At 32.2% G+C, this 17,685-nt stretch overlaps 2 protein-coding genes across 2 annotated transcripts in view; both read left to right on the top strand.

Moving 5' to 3' along the window:
* Positions 1-14,577, top strand: part of LOC139525440 (dnaJ homolog subfamily A member 2-like) — a 32,548-nt gene extending 17,971 nt beyond the window's left edge. Inside the window, exons 3-10 of the mRNA XM_071320772.1 lie at positions 591-696; positions 1,442-1,577; positions 3,194-3,274; positions 3,726-3,859; positions 4,136-4,278; positions 5,289-5,487; positions 10,708-10,835; positions 11,699-14,577. Of these exons, the coding sequence (XP_071176873.1) occupies positions 591-696; positions 1,442-1,577; positions 3,194-3,274; positions 3,726-3,859; positions 4,136-4,278; positions 5,289-5,487; positions 10,708-10,835; positions 11,699-11,887 (1,116 nt within the window). The 3' untranslated portion in view covers positions 11,888-14,577. The remainder of the gene's footprint in view (positions 1-590; positions 697-1,441; positions 1,578-3,193; positions 3,275-3,725; positions 3,860-4,135; positions 4,279-5,288; positions 5,488-10,707; positions 10,836-11,698) is intronic.
* On the top strand, positions 7,770-9,746 carry LOC139522593 (zinc finger protein 862-like). The gene has a single exon (XM_071316058.1). The coding sequence runs from the start codon at positions 7,770-7,772 to the stop codon at positions 9,744-9,746; it is 1,977 nt and encodes a 658-aa protein (XP_071172159.1).
* Positions 14,578-17,685: the final 3,108 nt, after the last annotated feature.

Below are 17,685 nucleotides of genomic sequence, written 5' to 3'. Positions count from 1 at the left end.
TAAAGGAAAATTATTTTACATAAATATAATCCTAAGTTGAAATAGTATATTTAATCATTGATTATTTTAGAAATTGATTTTTTAAATATAAAGCATTATCATGTTTATCTCTATTAGGAGGGATATTGTTAGCTCAGAACTGAAGATTGGTTTTATACTTTTTCATTAATAAGAAGATGTGGTGTGATTGCCAATGAGACAGCTCATCAAAAGGGACCAAATTACATAGAAATAAACTGATAGAGGTCACCATACAACCTTCAACAATGAGCAAACTCTATACTGCATAGTTGGCTATAAAAGGCCCCTAGATGACAAATGTAAAACAATTCAAATGAGAGAACTCACAGCCCAATTAATGTACAAGATAATGAATGTAAATCAAATATGCAGCACAGCATTAACAGCAACACCTAACAATCACCGATTTACAGGCTTGTCTATATACATTACAAGCCTGACAAGGAACACTAATACATGTAGTTAAATTAGCTAAAATACCGTAATTTTGAATTTGTAATGTGTCTATAGTTGTGTTTGCCATAGTTTATATTTAACAGTTTATTTGCAACCTTCTTGTTACATTTTAGTTTAAAGAAATAAGTTTTGCCTATGAGGTTCTATCAAACGCAGATAAAAGAGAGACCTATGACAGATATGGTTTACAAGGACTCAAAGAAGGTGCTGGATCCTCAGGTATAATTAGCTAAAGAAAAAAACATAGGAAATTTGATTTTCCCAAAATGAAATATATGTACACCACAGTTACATCTGAATAAGATTATTCCGTATTAGATAGGGTCTTTTCTTTTCTATTGATTTTAAGAAGGAGTAATTGACATCTGCTCAATATTTATACAGAAATTGGCCTTTGAATTAAATAACAATTCTCTGCAATACACCTTGTTGAGCACAGTGGATCTTCATGTCATAAGAAAACAATAAATTGTTGAAATGTCCTTTGCAGTATCAATTAAGAAAGAATGTGTAATATAATGTTGAAATAAGAAAAATGAAGAATGTTTACATATGTGACAGTTCTGTTTTGGAAAGAAATCATAAATGAATTTTTAAAAATAAGGAAAAATGCGTATTCATCAACCATATTCAGGTCAAGAAACTTGTTATTGTGATATAGATCCTAACTACTACAGATTTTCCATAAATAGTGTGCACAAATTTAGCCCTGAAATATGTGCTTATTTCCAATAATTATGACATGAACTATTTCTGATCCTAGCAGGTTTTGGAACATTTTCTATTCAGAAAATTGTACAGATTTTTTTTTTATCTTTCCAAACAATTATTAAAGAGTGTTTAATGAAATGGTGACACTCTTTAATTTTCAAGCATTAAGTTCAGTCTGATTTATACATTTGTCTATTTACATGTATACAACCAAAAGATATTTGAATCAATATCAAGATTTCTATAACTACAGGTGGATTCCCAGATATATTTGGAGATCTTTTTGGTGGAATATTTGGTGGTGGCAGTCCATTTGGTGGTGGATTTGGAGGAATGGGTGGACCAAGGAGAGGAAGAAGAAAAGGAGAAGACACTTATCACCCTTTAAAGTAAGTTTTATATTCAAAGTATTTTAAACAATTTATTTTGTATATCCCATATAAAAGTGTTTGTTTACAAATATGTGTTAAGATATCTATACATTAATCAATTTGAAATGTCTTATTTAAAGTAATTTATAAGAGATGTTGTTAACAACAAGCAGTCTTTTCTAGCACCTTTTTCTACTCAGGAAGTCAGGAAGCGCAATTTCCTTGCATTGAAAATAATATTAATATGTGTTTTTTCTGAAGATATAGGTCATGGCAACTTTTTATGTTAAAATTCTTTAAAAGACTAGTTTTTATGCCCCACCTACGATAGTAGAGGGGCATTATGTTTTCTGGTCTGCCTCCTTCCGTGCGTCCGTTTGCTTCAGGTTAAAGTTTTTGGTCAAGGCAGTTTTTATACGCCCGTAAAAATTTTGACGGGACGTATTATGGTATACAAATGTCCGGTGTCCGTCTGTCCGGCGTAAACATGTCGCACCGTAACTTGAGAACGACTTATCCAAATTTCATGAAACTTAATATAGTTGTTTCTTATGATCTGTATACTTTTTGGTGAAAATAAGATTTAAACTTTTTGAGTTACGGCACTTTGTAACTAAAACAGGGGTGTGTTTTTTTTCACATGTCGCACCGTATCTCAAAAACTTTTCTTGATTATTGCGTAAAACTTTACACACTTCTTAGTTAAATTAATCTTAATATCTGTATACTTTTTGGTGATGATTCAAAATTTCATTTTTGAGTTTTTGAGTATTTTGTAAAAAAGGGGGAGGGTTTTTTTACATGTCGCGCCGTATCTCAAAAACAATTTATGATTATTGCTTAAAACTTTACACACTTCTTTGTTATATTAATCTAAAGATCTGTATACTTTTTGGTGATGACTCAAAATTTAATTTTTGAGTTATTGAGTATTTTGTAAAAAAGGGGAGGTTTTTTTTTACATGTCGCGCCGTATCTCAAAAACAATTTATGATTATTGCTTGAAACTGTACCCACTTCTTTGTTATACTAATTTAAAGATCTGTATACTTTTTGGTTTGATTCAAAATTTTATTTGAGTGATATTTGTAAAAAAAAAAAACAGGGTTGGGGGTTGCACATGTCCCGCCGTTTCTCAAAAACAATATATGGTTATTGCTTAAAACTTCATCAGAAACTATTTATGATTATTGCATAAAACTTCCACACAAGACGTCGGGCGTATCATGCGCTCATGGCGCAGCTGTTTATTGATGAAGTTGAAGTCCAATCAACTTGAAACTTAGTACACATGTTCCCCATGATATGATCTTTCTAATTTTAATGCTGAATTATGGTTTTGACCCCAATTTTATGGTCCACTGAACATAGAAAATGATAGTGCAAAGTTTAGGTTAAAGTTTTTGGTCAAGGTAGTTTTTGATGAAGTTAAAGTTACATCAACTTGAAACTTAGTACACATGTTCCCTATGATATGATCATTCTAATTTTAATTCAAAATTAAAGTTTTGACCCCAATTTCACGGTCCACTGAACATAGAAAATGATAGTGTGAGTGGGGCATCTGTGTACTATGGACACATTCTTGTTCATTCTGCAGTATCTAAATAATAAACATGTATTATTGTTTTCAGGGTTACATTAGAAGACTTGTATAATGGAAAGACTTCTAAATTACAACTAAGCAAAACTACAATATGTACAAAATGTAGTGGGTAAGTAGACGTCTTATCTGATGATATTTTAGTATACAAGATGCACATTAAAAAAAAAGAAAATCAATTTATATACTAAAGACAGCACACATAGAACATGGAACTAAACATTTTTATTTGACAATGGTGTTATTTATATTTTTGTTTTACCTTAACAGAAAAGAAAAACTAGTGCATTTGCGAGCTTTATGTCCACATTTCCTGCTAAAATGTCCTATGCCATTTTAAGCCAGACATTAATCATTTAATAAATCATGCCTTAGTGATAATCTGAATTAAAAGGGAGAAGATACCAAGTACCAAATAAAACACACAACACCATGTCCAAAAAAGAAAAACAACAAAAGGATAAATTGTGATGACCCAACAGGATATATAACTATCAAAAAAACTTATTGGATAGAATAAATTCATGTTTTGATTGTTATATATTTTTTTTTAATGATATCAGGGTTGGTGGTAAACAGGGAGCTATGCACAGATGCAAGACCTGTAATGGCAGAGGTGTGAAAGTAACATTGAGACAGCTTGGTCCCGGTATGGTACAACAGATGCAGTCTATATGTCCCGACTGTCGAGGAGAAGGTGATTTTTTAGAATTTTAGTTTCTTGAAAAAATGAAGAAATTGCACAAATAACAAAATTCAAACATTAGTCATTTCATATAAAATGTTTTAACAATCTGAATCTGAAGGTAGTTCTCCTTGGTGTAATCTAAACAAGTCACTTGAGAAGCAGGAAATGCTTACATTTTTGAAACACTTGAGTTCACCAAAACTTTTGGTGAGGATTGTTGAATTATCAGTTATCTTGTATCTTTTTGTGAAATTTATAACAACATTGTGTTTTACATTTATATAGGAGAGACCATTAGTGAAAAAGATAAATGTAAAGAATGTAAAGGAAAGAAAGTTACACAACAGACCAAGGTGTTAGAAGTTCATGTAGATAAAGGCATGAAAGATAACCAGAAAATACCATTCCGAGGAGAAGGAGATCAGCTGGTTAGTAACATGATAATGATTTTATTTATACTCATTGTTACAGAATTGGACTCAAATTCAAATGATTACAACAGGAAAAATTAAGTTAACATATGGATTCAATTGAGAAACTTCAGGTTCACTCACTTTATAATATTAACATTAATATTAAGAGACATTCATGTGAATCTCAAGTTACTACTGCCGTAATATCCTGGACAAATGATCCTTCAATAAAATATTGCAAAATTACGACAAGTTGAGGTAACTTAATTACACAATAGACAAAAAGTAACAGATCAGCTGGAAATTTAAATTGTCGTTTGAGGTCACCAAATTAAAAATATATTAGATCTTTATAAATAAGTCACTATACTGCTGGTTTTATAGTGTTGAAAATTTGATTTTTTTTGTAACTGGTTGAGGCTTCAGACCATCTAAAACAATCAACCCAGTCTCAGTTATCTTAGTTTATCATTTTCATTGTAGAAACATGTGTACAATTAAAGTGTTGACCTAATTTTATATTTCAACGGTTATATTTTATCAGAGATATTTAAGTCTTCAAATGTGTTAGATTTTTAAGGTTAGATGACAAATGTGGATTGTATTTTCTCTAATTTTTGTGCTATTTTAACCTTTCTTGAGCAGTGTGAGAAAAACATTTCTCGTCACTAGTGAAATGTCTGTTCTCAGCAACGTTAAATTATCTATATATCTTTTGAATTTCCTATTGTGACGTTCTAAAAAAAAAGGTTACCATGCCTGGTGATGTCACATATAAAGAACACAACTTTCTGCAAATCTTTGAAAAGGAAGGATAAAAATCATTAGAGAAACAGATTCTATCAACTCGTGTATTACATTATTTCTCCGCTATCAACAATTAAATTTTAATTATTGAATATGCTCGGCAAGCCTCACGCTTTAAGTTTTAAAACTTAACTGTCTTGAGTAATACTCTTGTTGCAATGATGGAATCTATATTTCCTTTTTCTTGTATTGACATTTATTGTTGTTTACTATTTCAGCCTGATATTGAACCTGGAGATGTGATAATTGTTTTACAAACCCAAGATCATGAAGTTTTTACAAGAGAGGGTGAAGATCTGCTTTGTTCTTACACATTGAGTTTAACAGAAGCTTTATGTGGGTTCCAGTTTACATTGAAACAGTTAGATGGTAGAGATTTACTTATAAAAAATCCTCCTGGACAAGTAATACACCCAGGTAAGATTCATAGGTCAAGTGATAGTATAAGACTATATATAATGACCTTGCTGTTTTTCTCTTAATTCAAATATTATTCTTTCATACATTTCTGGTGTTTTCTATGGTGGTGTTGGATTGCCGTGTCTTTAATATATACCCCTCATTAATGTTAAACCTTTCCTCTAGTGGAATAGTATTCTGGTATACTGGTTTAACTTATATCCGTCTGTCTGTCTTTAACACATTTCTGAGGCATTTTTCATGGAATCTACAGTTCTTAGCTTCTTGATATCTACAACATACAATACAATGTGAAATTACTGTTCCTTTGCATGTTTTTATTTCCTCTTTTTTAGCTCACCTGGCCCAAAGGGCCAAGTGAGCTTTTCCCATCACTTTGCGTCCGTCGTCGTTGTTAACTTTTACAAAAATCTTCTCCTCTGAAACTTCTGGGCCAAATTTAACCAAACTTGGCCACAATCATCATTGGGGTATCTAGTTTAAAAAATGTGTCCGATGACCCGGCCAACCAACCAAGATGGCCGCCATGGCTAAAAATAGAACATAGGGGTAAAATGCAGTTTTTGGCTTATAACTCAAAAACCAAAGCATTTAGAGCAAATCTGACATAGGTAGAATTGTTTATCAGGTCAAGATCTATCTGTCCTGAAATTTTCAGATGAATTGGGCAACCTGTCGTTGGGTTGCTGCCCCTGAATTGGTAATTTTAAGGAAATTTTGCTGTTTTTGGTTATTATCTTGATTATTATTATAGATAGAGATAAACTGTAAACAGCAATAATGTTCAGCAAAGTAAGATTTACAAATAAGTCAACACGACCAAAATGGTCAATTGACCCCCTAAGGAGTTATTGCCCTTCATAGTCAATTTTTAACAATTTTCATAAAATTTGTAGATTTTCACAAACATTTTCCACTGAAACTAATTACTGAGCCAAGTTCATTATAGATAGAGATAATTGTAAGCAGCAAGAATGTTAAGTAAAGTAAAATCTAAAAACACATCACCATTACCAAAACACAATTTTGTCATGAATCCATCTGTGTCCTTTGTTGACCTAGGTGAGCGACACAGGCTCTTTAGAGCCTCTAGTTGATAATTTGCATATTTTTAAAATCAGAAGACAAACGACAATATGCAAAACACAACTTGGACTTATCAACACAAACCCTACAAAAAACCTAGAATGATTTTAGGTGCTGATGAAGGTTAAGCAGTTCTGTTCCTCAACTTTTTCAGTAGAAAACATTTTTGGTACAACTGCAATGTTCAATATGAAAAAAGGAAATGTGGCGTAAACCAAGGCTTCCAAAACGGTCATATATTCCGGTCATGACCGAAACTTTCATGAAAAGTCCGGCTGCTCTCAGCCTCAAACGGTCATATAGAATTGGTTTGCAACTTTTTGTTATTCAAGGCATTTTTCATAAAACGGTCATTTCAATTTTGACCAACTATCGATCATTAAAAATGTCCGTTTGGGGCTTTGGACATGTCCGCTTGGGCATACTATTTCACAAAGATATTTCGGTCATAATTGGGTTTATTACAACAGATGCAGCAAATTTAAGATTATTTGAAGTGTCTCAGTTAGTCTAATTCTCTGGATACATAAATGTACGGCTTGGTCTTTAGCTTGTGTACATCAATAAAAAGTAGAAAAAAACACGTTTTCTTTTATTTAAATAACAACAAGCTGTCAAACAATTATCCCTTCAATAAGTTATATTGAAGCCATAAATCATTCACTGATTACAGGTTTGTTACCTTTGATGAGGTGTCCTTAGCTTGTCTTTATCAATAGAACTAATGATGCATAACAATGTACATACAGGTGATCAGGTAACGAGGTCAAATATGTAAGCGTGTACGGAACAACATCCTATTTAATTACGCTTTATAGATGTTATTTTAAATGAGCATTTAGTTTAACAAAGTTTCCTGATATTTAAAAGTTATTCTTCAAATAAGTATATTTATAAATGAATAATTATGATATCAGATATATATTATTTATTTGACACTGTACATCGTGTTAAATATTGGGGTACTATGAAGGGGAAAATTAATTGAAATATATCGTAAAAACACAAAGAAAAGCTTCGCTTATGTATACCAAGCTGACTTGTCCAATGAATAAGAGGGGCGTCCTCTATTCTTGTTTTCATATTAAAAAAATGTTTTTACAATTAAAATCATAAAGAATAATATCCAATCATGACAATCTCTGACTCTTATAAAGACTTCGTCTGAAATAGAACTTTATAAATCTGCCATCATGGGCAAACGTAAACGTGACGATTCCGATCAAAATTCGAAATCTGCTAAAAATGCTAGAAGCTTTAGTCAAAAATGGTTACAACTGTTTTTATGGTTAAGATTTGACAGTATGCTAAATGCCATGTTTTGTGACATTTGTCAAAAACATAAACTGAAAAATAACTTTGTAAAGCCTGGTTCGACAAATTTTCGAAAGTCAGCCGTTGTAGAACATGCTAATAGCAATGACCACGTTCAAGCTCTTAAATTAGAGACAGCTTCAAAAAGTAATCCAATCGTATCAGTATTTGAGAAAGTTCATGAAAAGACTGACAACGCTATGTGCACCTTGTTCCGTAATGCTTACTTTATTGCTAAAGAAAACTTACCAATGGACAAATTTCAGTCATTAAATGATTTAAATAAATCTAATGGTGCCGTGATCACTTCTAAATTATACCAAGAGAACAATGCCTGTTCCGAATTTATTCAGATAATATCCGATAGTATAGAGCAAGAGGTGATGTCCGATGTAAAGTTAAGTCCCGCCGTGGGAATTATGATCGACGAGTCAACTGATCTGGCTACTCAAAAACATTTAATCTTGTACTTATCATACCTCAAAGCTGGTGAACTGAAAATTAGTTATACAAAACTTTTGAACTTGTCTTCTGGTACCGCCGTGTCAATTACTGCACATATAATTGCCTATTTGAAGTCATTTGGTGTAGACTTGTCTAAAATATTCGGCATGGGGTCTGACGGTGCTTCGGTTATGATAGGAAAGCACGGAGGTGTATCTCAGCTTTTAAAAGACACTTCTCCACACTTAGTAGAGGTTCATTGCGTAGCTCACCGCCTAGCATTAGCCTGTGTCGACACGGCAAAAGAAATTCCGGACATTAAATTTTTAGAAAGCATTGTAAGCACTGTATATTCGTACTACAAACGTTCACCCACAAACCTTGCTGAACTACGATCATGGCAACTCATAATAGATGATCCGTTGTTAAATCCGCTTGACATTCACAAAGTCCGCTGGCTTTCTATGGGAAATGCTTTAGACAATCTCCGCCGTTCTGTTGTTTCCATAGTAAACATGTTAGGCGACCAGACTGACACCGACATCGTGGCTAATTCTCTACACAACAGTATGACAACATACAAGTTCTTTTTCATGCTCTACTTTTTATCCGACCTGTTTGGTAAAATAAATCAGCTCAGCAAATCACTCCAGAAACGAGACTTGTCTTATGCCACCGTGAAACAACTAGTTGACTCTTTTCTTATGGCAATAGAGGCCGAGTACTTAACCGAACTTCCTTCATTTGGGCCATTATTTACCGAATTTCTAAAATCAACAGAACAATCTGACACCTTCAAAACTATCACCTTTCAACGTAACCACCGTGACATTCATCTTAAGAAAAGAGCCGTGCAATGTGCCCAATTGATTCATGATAACATTCGCGACCGATTTCCAGACAACAAAATTTTTGAAGCATTCTCTGTGTTTGAACCGTCGAACTTTCCGAGTAGTGTTGCCGACCTTCCTCGCTACGGTGAACAACAGTTAGAGTGTCTCCGGGAACATTATAATTTAATCAACCAAGAAGAACTACAAGTAGAATGGGGCATACTTAAGTATTTGATCTTCAATAACTACAAGGGACTTTTGTTTGCCGATCTGTTAACCGCCATTATTTCAAGAAAAGACCAGTTCCCTAATGCAATTTCTCTAATGGAAATTTCACGTATTTTGCCGGTTTCAAGTGTCGAATGCGAAAGGGGTTTTTCAAGGCAGAACATTATTAAGACAAAGCTAAGGTGTAGTCTGGGTATTGATTCTTTAGATCAACTTATGAGAATAAGCTTAGTAGGTGTAGATGTTAATGACTTCGACCCTGTTCCTGCGATCCGCAAATGGCAATCCGTTCGTAACCGCCATGTGTATCAGAACAATGCATTCAGCAAGCTGATGAATGTTAGATCTTAAATTAGACTAAATGAACTGTAATCTTGTGCTATGATCTGTGCTTCTTTTCAATGAACTCATTGTAATATTTATTGCTTGTGTTTGTCAACATTGTGCTATTATTGTTGTTATATGCTTACATAACATATCATGTTGTTATTCATTAAATTATCTACCAACTGAGTATGTTTTTATTTATTCCTTATTTTCTAAATCGGGTTTGAAAATTGTACAACGAAAAATGTTATCACTGTTCAGTACAAGGTTTAAAACAATATCCTTCATTGGGCCTCCTCAATGTTATCTATAAATACCGCATCAGTTGTAAATGTCACGTGGTCAGGTAATCAATACACAAAAAGAAAAGTATCACGTGTATCAAGCTGTACTACAATTAAAGCCAGTTGTCATCAACAGTTTAAAATACTATGGCCTTAATTAACAAGTTAACAAGTGTAGAGTACTCACAGAGAGAAGATAGATTATTTAAACACAAACAAAAACGAAAACATGAGAAAAGTCAGGTACTGAAGCTGACTGATTGAGTGATTCAATGATGGCTCCCGATACACAGAAAAATGACACAATACCGAGGATAATATTTTATTTATTTTTAAAATGAAGACAACAAAACAGTTATAAATAATTTTATTGCATATAACACTTCTAATTACTTAGACACATATATCTTATGCATCCTCTCAGTTACATTTTTAAAAGTATCCAGCTGATCATTGACCGTCAAAAATATTTCTTTGTAAAATGTCCGGCTGTCGTCAGGAAATTTTGGAAGCCTTGGCGTAAACATAAAAAATTATTTCCGCTTGCTTGACTACATTGTCTTTCGACAAAGCTGAAGACCAGTTAAATAAAATTAGATCTAAACATGTGTACTTTTTTAACAATCCTTTATGGAGAGAATAGTAAAGATAAATTACTTTGTACATATAACCTTATTTTCAAACATTTTGTGATATTTCAGGATCTGTTAAAGTTGTGAAAGGTGAAGGCATGTCTGTGTATAGAAATCCATTTGAGAAGGGAGATTTAATTGTGAAATTTGATATCACTTTCCCACCCAAAAACTTTGCTGACCCAGAACAGTTAAAAGTAAGTAATTTTAACATTTAGATTTAAAAATCAAAATATATAAAATTGATATTCAGCCATTGATATTAGTATCCAGAAAAAAATGAAAGTTGACTCTGTACATATATTGTTGAATAGACCACTTTCGAGTTCATCCGTCACCGGCAACAACTCGTCAATTATGTGGCCTTTATGACATCATTTACCAGATAGAGGGGGTCGCCTGTATCCCTGCACTATTTACGTTCATCAAGCGTTTTAGTGATCGTCATTGTGCAGGATAAACTAGAAATAATGGTTGTTCTGTAGGTACTTAATGACAATTCCCTAATGACAGCAGTGCTGATTGTCAATTTTGAGAATTAAATTTGCCGAATAATTCGTACAATATAGAATTAAAGTTTTCCAACCACTCGCTCAACATTGGAATGGAAGTGACGACGCCCTAAACGCACAAATGACGTTCACTAATTCCAGAGTTTTTGACGGAAATGCATCGAACTCAAAAAGTTGTCTATTGTTTGGCTAAATGAGTCATTGATATTTGGTATAAAAGTAAAACAGGTAATTTGGATCATTATGATAAAATTTTGTTGATATTTAACAGTTCTGGTGGACTTCTAAACATGTTCATTCAAAACATTTTGATATCGTCATCAAGTTGTAAGCAGTTTGAATAAAAAATGTCTTAAGAATTCTCTTGACATTACAATATTTTTATGAAAAAAAAATTGATTTGAAAGCAATAAAATTTAGTCAACAAATTCATATACATGCTATGAGTTTAGCAGAATTTCTGCAAAGTTGTATCAAGTTAATACTGGTAAATTTTCTTGAAGTCATTTTGAAGAAGCTATTTAAACCCTTTGTTCCTGTTTTTACAGAAACTAGAAAGCCTGTTACCTAGCAGACCAGAACGAGAGATTCCGACAGGTGAAGATGTAGAAGAAGTGGACTTAGTAGAATTTGATGAAAGTCGTGGAGGTCGTAGGAGAAATAGAGACGCTTACAATGAGGATGATGAGGATGAAGAAGGAGGACATGGACCTAGGGTGCAATGTGCACATCAATAACGATATTTAGTGTTAGGTTCAAATTAGGATGGAGTGTGAAAGAGAAGGAACGTATGTGGGTGTGCTTTTAGATTCTGACGAACAACTTTTTTTTTACAAGTGAAATTACAGCAAAAAAAATTCTGTATCACAGACATTTTATGTGATGTCTAGGTTATATTATGATTTTATATTTTGTTTAGTTAGGATCTGCACTATCTACATTATGTAAGAACAGATATTTTAGCCAACACATTCTCTTAATGACTTGCACATTTTATATTTTTTATGAAAAAGTGTATAAGTGTTCTAAAATCAAGTCAACAGAATATTTTTATAGCTGTTATATGTTGTTTGTAGAAAATTTTCTACACATTTATACTTTTTATCGGGTGATAAATTTCTGAATGCTGGATTTTATGTATTCTACCAGAATGAAAAATCAAACTTCTGAATTTTGTTATACATGTATAAAGTTTAAATGAAGAATGACTAATATCAAATATAAATGTTTAAATTGACATATAGATAATAGCGTTTATTGAAACCCCAAACTTATATTAAAAGAGACTCTTAATATTCTTTTTATTGTTATATTACCTTTGCAGATATAAACACAAGCCAATATACAGCTGGTATCTATAAGGTGTATAATATGACAGATACTTGTATATTAATTTTATTTATTATGTAGTTAGCTCATGGTTATGTTAACAGCTTTCCTCATTTTATTTGTGATGTAGCTCATTTATTAAAGTACAGAGCATTGTTTTCATAAGCATTTGTCTAGCTTAAACTAAAAAAATGTTGAAATAAATGATCATATTTATAAACTGAACAATAAAAAGTTTTCTGTGTTTTCTTATGTACTGTCCAATGTTTTCCTTGTCAGAAAGGCAGACTGTTCAATGAAAACTTGTTAAGTACCTGTGGTAGGCACTTGAAAAATGTAAAAATTGTAAACTTATTGAAGTTTTCATTGAACAAGTATAATTAATCATCAGAAGTAGAACAATTGTCAAATTCAAGAGTTTCATTTCTGGAACAATGTATGTAACAGATATCTTTTTTTTTAATCCTTGTAAATAAAAAGGAGTCTTTATGTTTTGTGTTGTATGTGACATTGAGTTAGGTTAAGATTTAAAAGAAATGCCTTCTGGAAAATCATACACGATGCCTTATTTAGACAGATTTTCCAGGCATTTAATGACATTTTTTTTAATACTGAATTTAGTGTTTGTATTTTGATTCAGATGCATCTGAAATTTAGCTGTCTCATTGACATTAACTATATGTCACAGTATGCGTTTCGTCACAGAATGACCCAATAATAAAAACACTAATATTTTTTGGAATGAGGAGGAAAAAGTTTGAAATTTCAATTTCTGTTCAAAAAAGTTTGATAGCATTTCTCTTTTCATCTGTTGTAAATATTAAGTCTTTAGATATTTAAAGGAATTTTGATACATTTTCACCACATGTCATTTTGAAAAAGCATACAGTTTATCATTGCTTGTTTAGAGATCAGTATGGGTAAACATTACTGTTAAATTTTGCCAACTTTTTGTTCTCATACACTACCAAAAGTTTTTTTAAAATTGATATTTTTTTGGGGTAAAAGCAGACAAGCAGCATGCCTTCTTTTTCCACCTGTCTAAAATATTTCTACAAAAATCTATTGGAGGCCCTATCATTTACATATATTGACATATCATTCAGTGGGATATTCCTATTTAAATGAATGAGACTGTTACAATTTCTGGATAAATGTGAAGCATTTCAAATTCCCTTAGATTGGTAATTTTTCATATGGAATTATAGTGATCCTTGATAATTCACCCAGTTTTATCTCGTGCAAATTAAATGTTCCTCTAAGAATAACATTTTGTTGGTATATTCATACTGCTTCTGGTTGGAAGTTTCATGACTGGGTTTAATTATTTATTCTACAATAATGTCAACATACAATCTGATGAATGACCTTAAGGATCATTATTATATGGATTTAACCACCAGTTCCCATTTCCTGGTCTACTTTATATTTCTATTGCTTTACATTTCCTAAAACAAAAGAGTTTGATAGTCACACTTGTCCAGTTGTTTTATTCCAGTGGAGTGAACAAAATGTCTTGAGGAATTTTTCAGTAAAAGATCAGAATTAAAATTTTATAACATTGTTCCTTATTATTGTGTAGGGTGTTCGTCAACAAAATATTTTTTGGAAGCCATGTTCAAATTTTATAAGGACATTTGGATTGATTAGAAATTTTCAACATTATACGTTTTACTTCTCAATATATTGGTTCTTATTTTATTGTGTCCAATGTGCAACTTGTATGCTGTAGGTTCATTGGCACTGATTTTGTTTTGCCAAATTGTTACACGTTATCATTAAAACTTGTAGTTGAAATATTCTTTTTATTTTATGAAGCATTTAGATTCAATACATTATTCAGCTACTTTTCTTTCATGTCATATATTTGTGTTTATGTTTTATCTATAGAAAAAGGCTCTACATTTTAAACAATTTTCTGGAGATACTTATTAAGGGGGAAATTTAAACATTTAATAAATAAGTTTCTTCAGTATTTTACATTCATATACTATGCATATGACTACTGTAAACCTAAAACCTTCTATGATTTTCAACATTGGAAATAATATTGTGTATGTTTATTTTACATATTTAATGTATTAAAATTTTGAGTGATCCAATGGTTTATAATTTTGACAGATTGAAAAAAAAAAAATGGTGCTGAAAGATAAAAATATTGGAGAAGCTGTCACTTCTTAGAACAAACATTTTATGGATGGAAAGTATACTCCATAGACATAATTTCCCAAATTGATTCAACTTAGAGATTTGATATACCGGTACATGGAATAATGTCTATTTGTGTATTATTATTTCTGTCAGTCATAAATTAACAAAATGGAACCCATAAAGTTGCAACAAGAAGTAAATTTTCAAAATGTGCATCTTATGCATTTACTAGATACAGTAAAATTTATTTTGTATTAATAATACTAACAACTTTTTTTCAAAATGTGAATCTGGTAAATTTCCTAAAAACAGATTGCCATTAACAATACATTATGATGAAAAGGTGTTGTATCAAAAATACCTTGTAATTGAATGTTTTATATTATAAAGGTAAAAATCATCTTTTTATTCAAAGTTTAAAATGAGCTTGTATAGATCTAGAGTATAGCCATATTACTTTAATTTGTTATCCTGTTTGGTTGTCAACCTATAATAATAATAACCATAAAACACCATTTGAAAAACACAAAACTTACAGATAGATTCACCAACTTCATTGTAAATTTAGCATGTTATTTTTAAGTGAAATACTTGATGTGATAATTTTACAAATAAAGTAAGATAACTTGCTATTTGTCATCTAAAGTTATTTATTTTTTTTTGCTTACAGTTTCCTTGAATCCGAGTTCTTTTAAACTAGTGTTTGACATTTTAGGGCCTTTTTTAGTAAGTCTATCTCCCATGTATGTACTGGTCAACAAAAAAGGCTTTCCAAACTTTTTGTTTGAGCATTCCTTGTGGGAGGTTTATGCAACCAAATGCTTGGGGTGGCAGCAGGTTCATATGTTACTTTGTTTTTTGTCTCGCCTTGATGGAGACAAAAAGCCAAAGAAATGTCTGCTGTTTCCATCGGCAGGGCTGTCAATAATGTATTAATTTGTGATAAGGTCAATGATATTTGGTATGCAGTTGTATTAGCATTGTCACATCTCATTTCCATGGAGATAATTTTCCCCTACCCCTTAGTCATAGTCTATTAAAAGACTGAAACTATTTATTTTACATGTATTATTTTGTGCTTAGGTTAGTATATGGGCAATCACAAGTGGTAGGTCCATGGTATTTGGACAGCTTATTTTCTTTGAACATTCTTTGACCTCGCCCCTTCAGTCAAACTTGAGCTTTAAATCTTTACATCACCTCCAACAGGGGCTGGAACATTTTCTCATATCTAGGACAACACACCGCCTAGCATTGAGCAGACATCTTATCTTCTCCTTTAACTATAGCCTTGCTTTACTCTGGCGCCTATTTCCTCCCCTTACTATAGCTATTAATAGACACAGATGCTAATCTGGTGGTGGAGCTAAATTGGTGTTTATTTAGAATATCAAAAGATAGATGTAACTGTTGCATGCCTCATCTTGTGAAGTGTGTGTCTTTCATAATGTCTTGTCTTTGTCAATTACTTGATTTTTCACTAATGAGTATTAGGGTAATGATGTTTGGGCTATGTTCATCAGACCAGTTTATCTGACCTAAACCTCAGTTTATGGATCAGTGATTAAGTTTAAAGTTATGTGATTAGTAAGAAATATAAAGATGTGATATGATTGCTAATGAGACAAATTACCACAAGAGGCAGTTTAAGTTTAATTGTCTTTGTTTTCACCTTTTCCATTTAAGATTTATGGTTCTTGATTGCTGGACACAATAATTATTGCTGAATTCCAGATAATAAATTGGGAACCTTTGTTTTGAAATAGATTGAAGTTATGGACCACTAAAGTGACTTAACAAATTAATGGTCTTTCATTTGCTTTAGGTCCGGTATCTGTGCCCACTAAATCATCTCTCTAGTTGATTTATTTTTGGAATGATTATAGAGTGTATATGTCTTTCTGGCAGGGTTCAGTTGATCCTGGTCCGTACCTCAGATACTTGCACAGTAGGTCAACTATATTAATAGATGTAAGATGTGGAATTAGTGCCAATGAGACAACTCTCCATCCAAGTCACAATTTATATAAGTAAAGCATTATAGGTCATAACACCGTTTTCAATACGGAGTCGACTTACACCGAACAGTAAGCTTTAAATGGCACCAACAATGAGTAGGGTAAAACCATGCATAAAAACAAAAGCACACACTGAAATGTCTCACCTTCTTCAATAACCATTGATATTATGTTGAAACTAAACATTGACCAATTAACCATAAAAATGAGGTCAAGGTCAGATATACCAAGCCAGGCAGACATGTACAGTTTACGATCCTTCCATACAACAAATATCGTTGACCTATTGCATATAGTTTAAGAAAAACAGACCAAAATACGAAAACTTTACACAGAGCAATGAACTTTGAAAATGAGGTCAATGAGACTGACATGTAAATCATAAAATATTTCTGTACACCAAATATAATTGACCTATTACATTTAGTGTTAGAAAAAAAAGACAAAACTCAAAAACTTAACTTTGACCACTGAACCATGAAAATGAGGTCAAGGTCAGATGACACCTGTCAGATAGACATGTACACCTTACAATCATTATATACACCAAATATAGTAGACCTATTGCATACAGTATAAGAAAAAAATCAGACAAAAAAAATCGCTGAACCATGAAAATGAGGTTAAGGTAAAACGACACCGGCCAGTTGGACATGTGCACCTCACAATCCTTCCATACAACAAATTTACTAGACCTGTAGTATCTGAGATTTGGACTTAACCACCAAAATTTTACCTTGTTCACTTATCCATACAATAAGGTCAAGGTCAAGTGAAACTGTCTGACGGCATGAAGACCTTGCAAGGTACGCACGTATACCAAATATAGTTGTCCTATTACTCATAATAAGAAAGAAATTAAGATAACGAAAACTCTTAAATTTTTACAAGTAGTCACTGAACCATGAAATTGACTGGGTGTCAAGGACAATGGTCATATGACAGACAGTAACTTCGTAACATTGGGCATCTATATGCAAAGTATGAAACATCCAGGTCTTCCACCTTCTAAAATATAAAGTAAGTTAACGACGCCG

Source organism: Mytilus edulis, chromosome 5 (genome assembly GCF_963676685.1).
Source record: "Mytilus edulis chromosome 5, xbMytEdul2.2, whole genome shotgun sequence".
NCBI classification, from domain to species: domain Eukaryota; kingdom Metazoa; phylum Mollusca; class Bivalvia; order Mytilida; family Mytilidae; genus Mytilus; species Mytilus edulis.
The sequence above is the reverse complement of the archived record's forward strand: the minus strand, read 5'-3'. Positions and strand labels throughout refer to the sequence as shown.

Excerpts from the sequence above, each read along its gene's own strand:
- LOC139522593 (XM_071316058.1), top strand. The coding sequence starts at position 7,770 with ATGGGCAAACGTAAACGTGACGATTCCGATCAAAATTCGAAATCTGCT.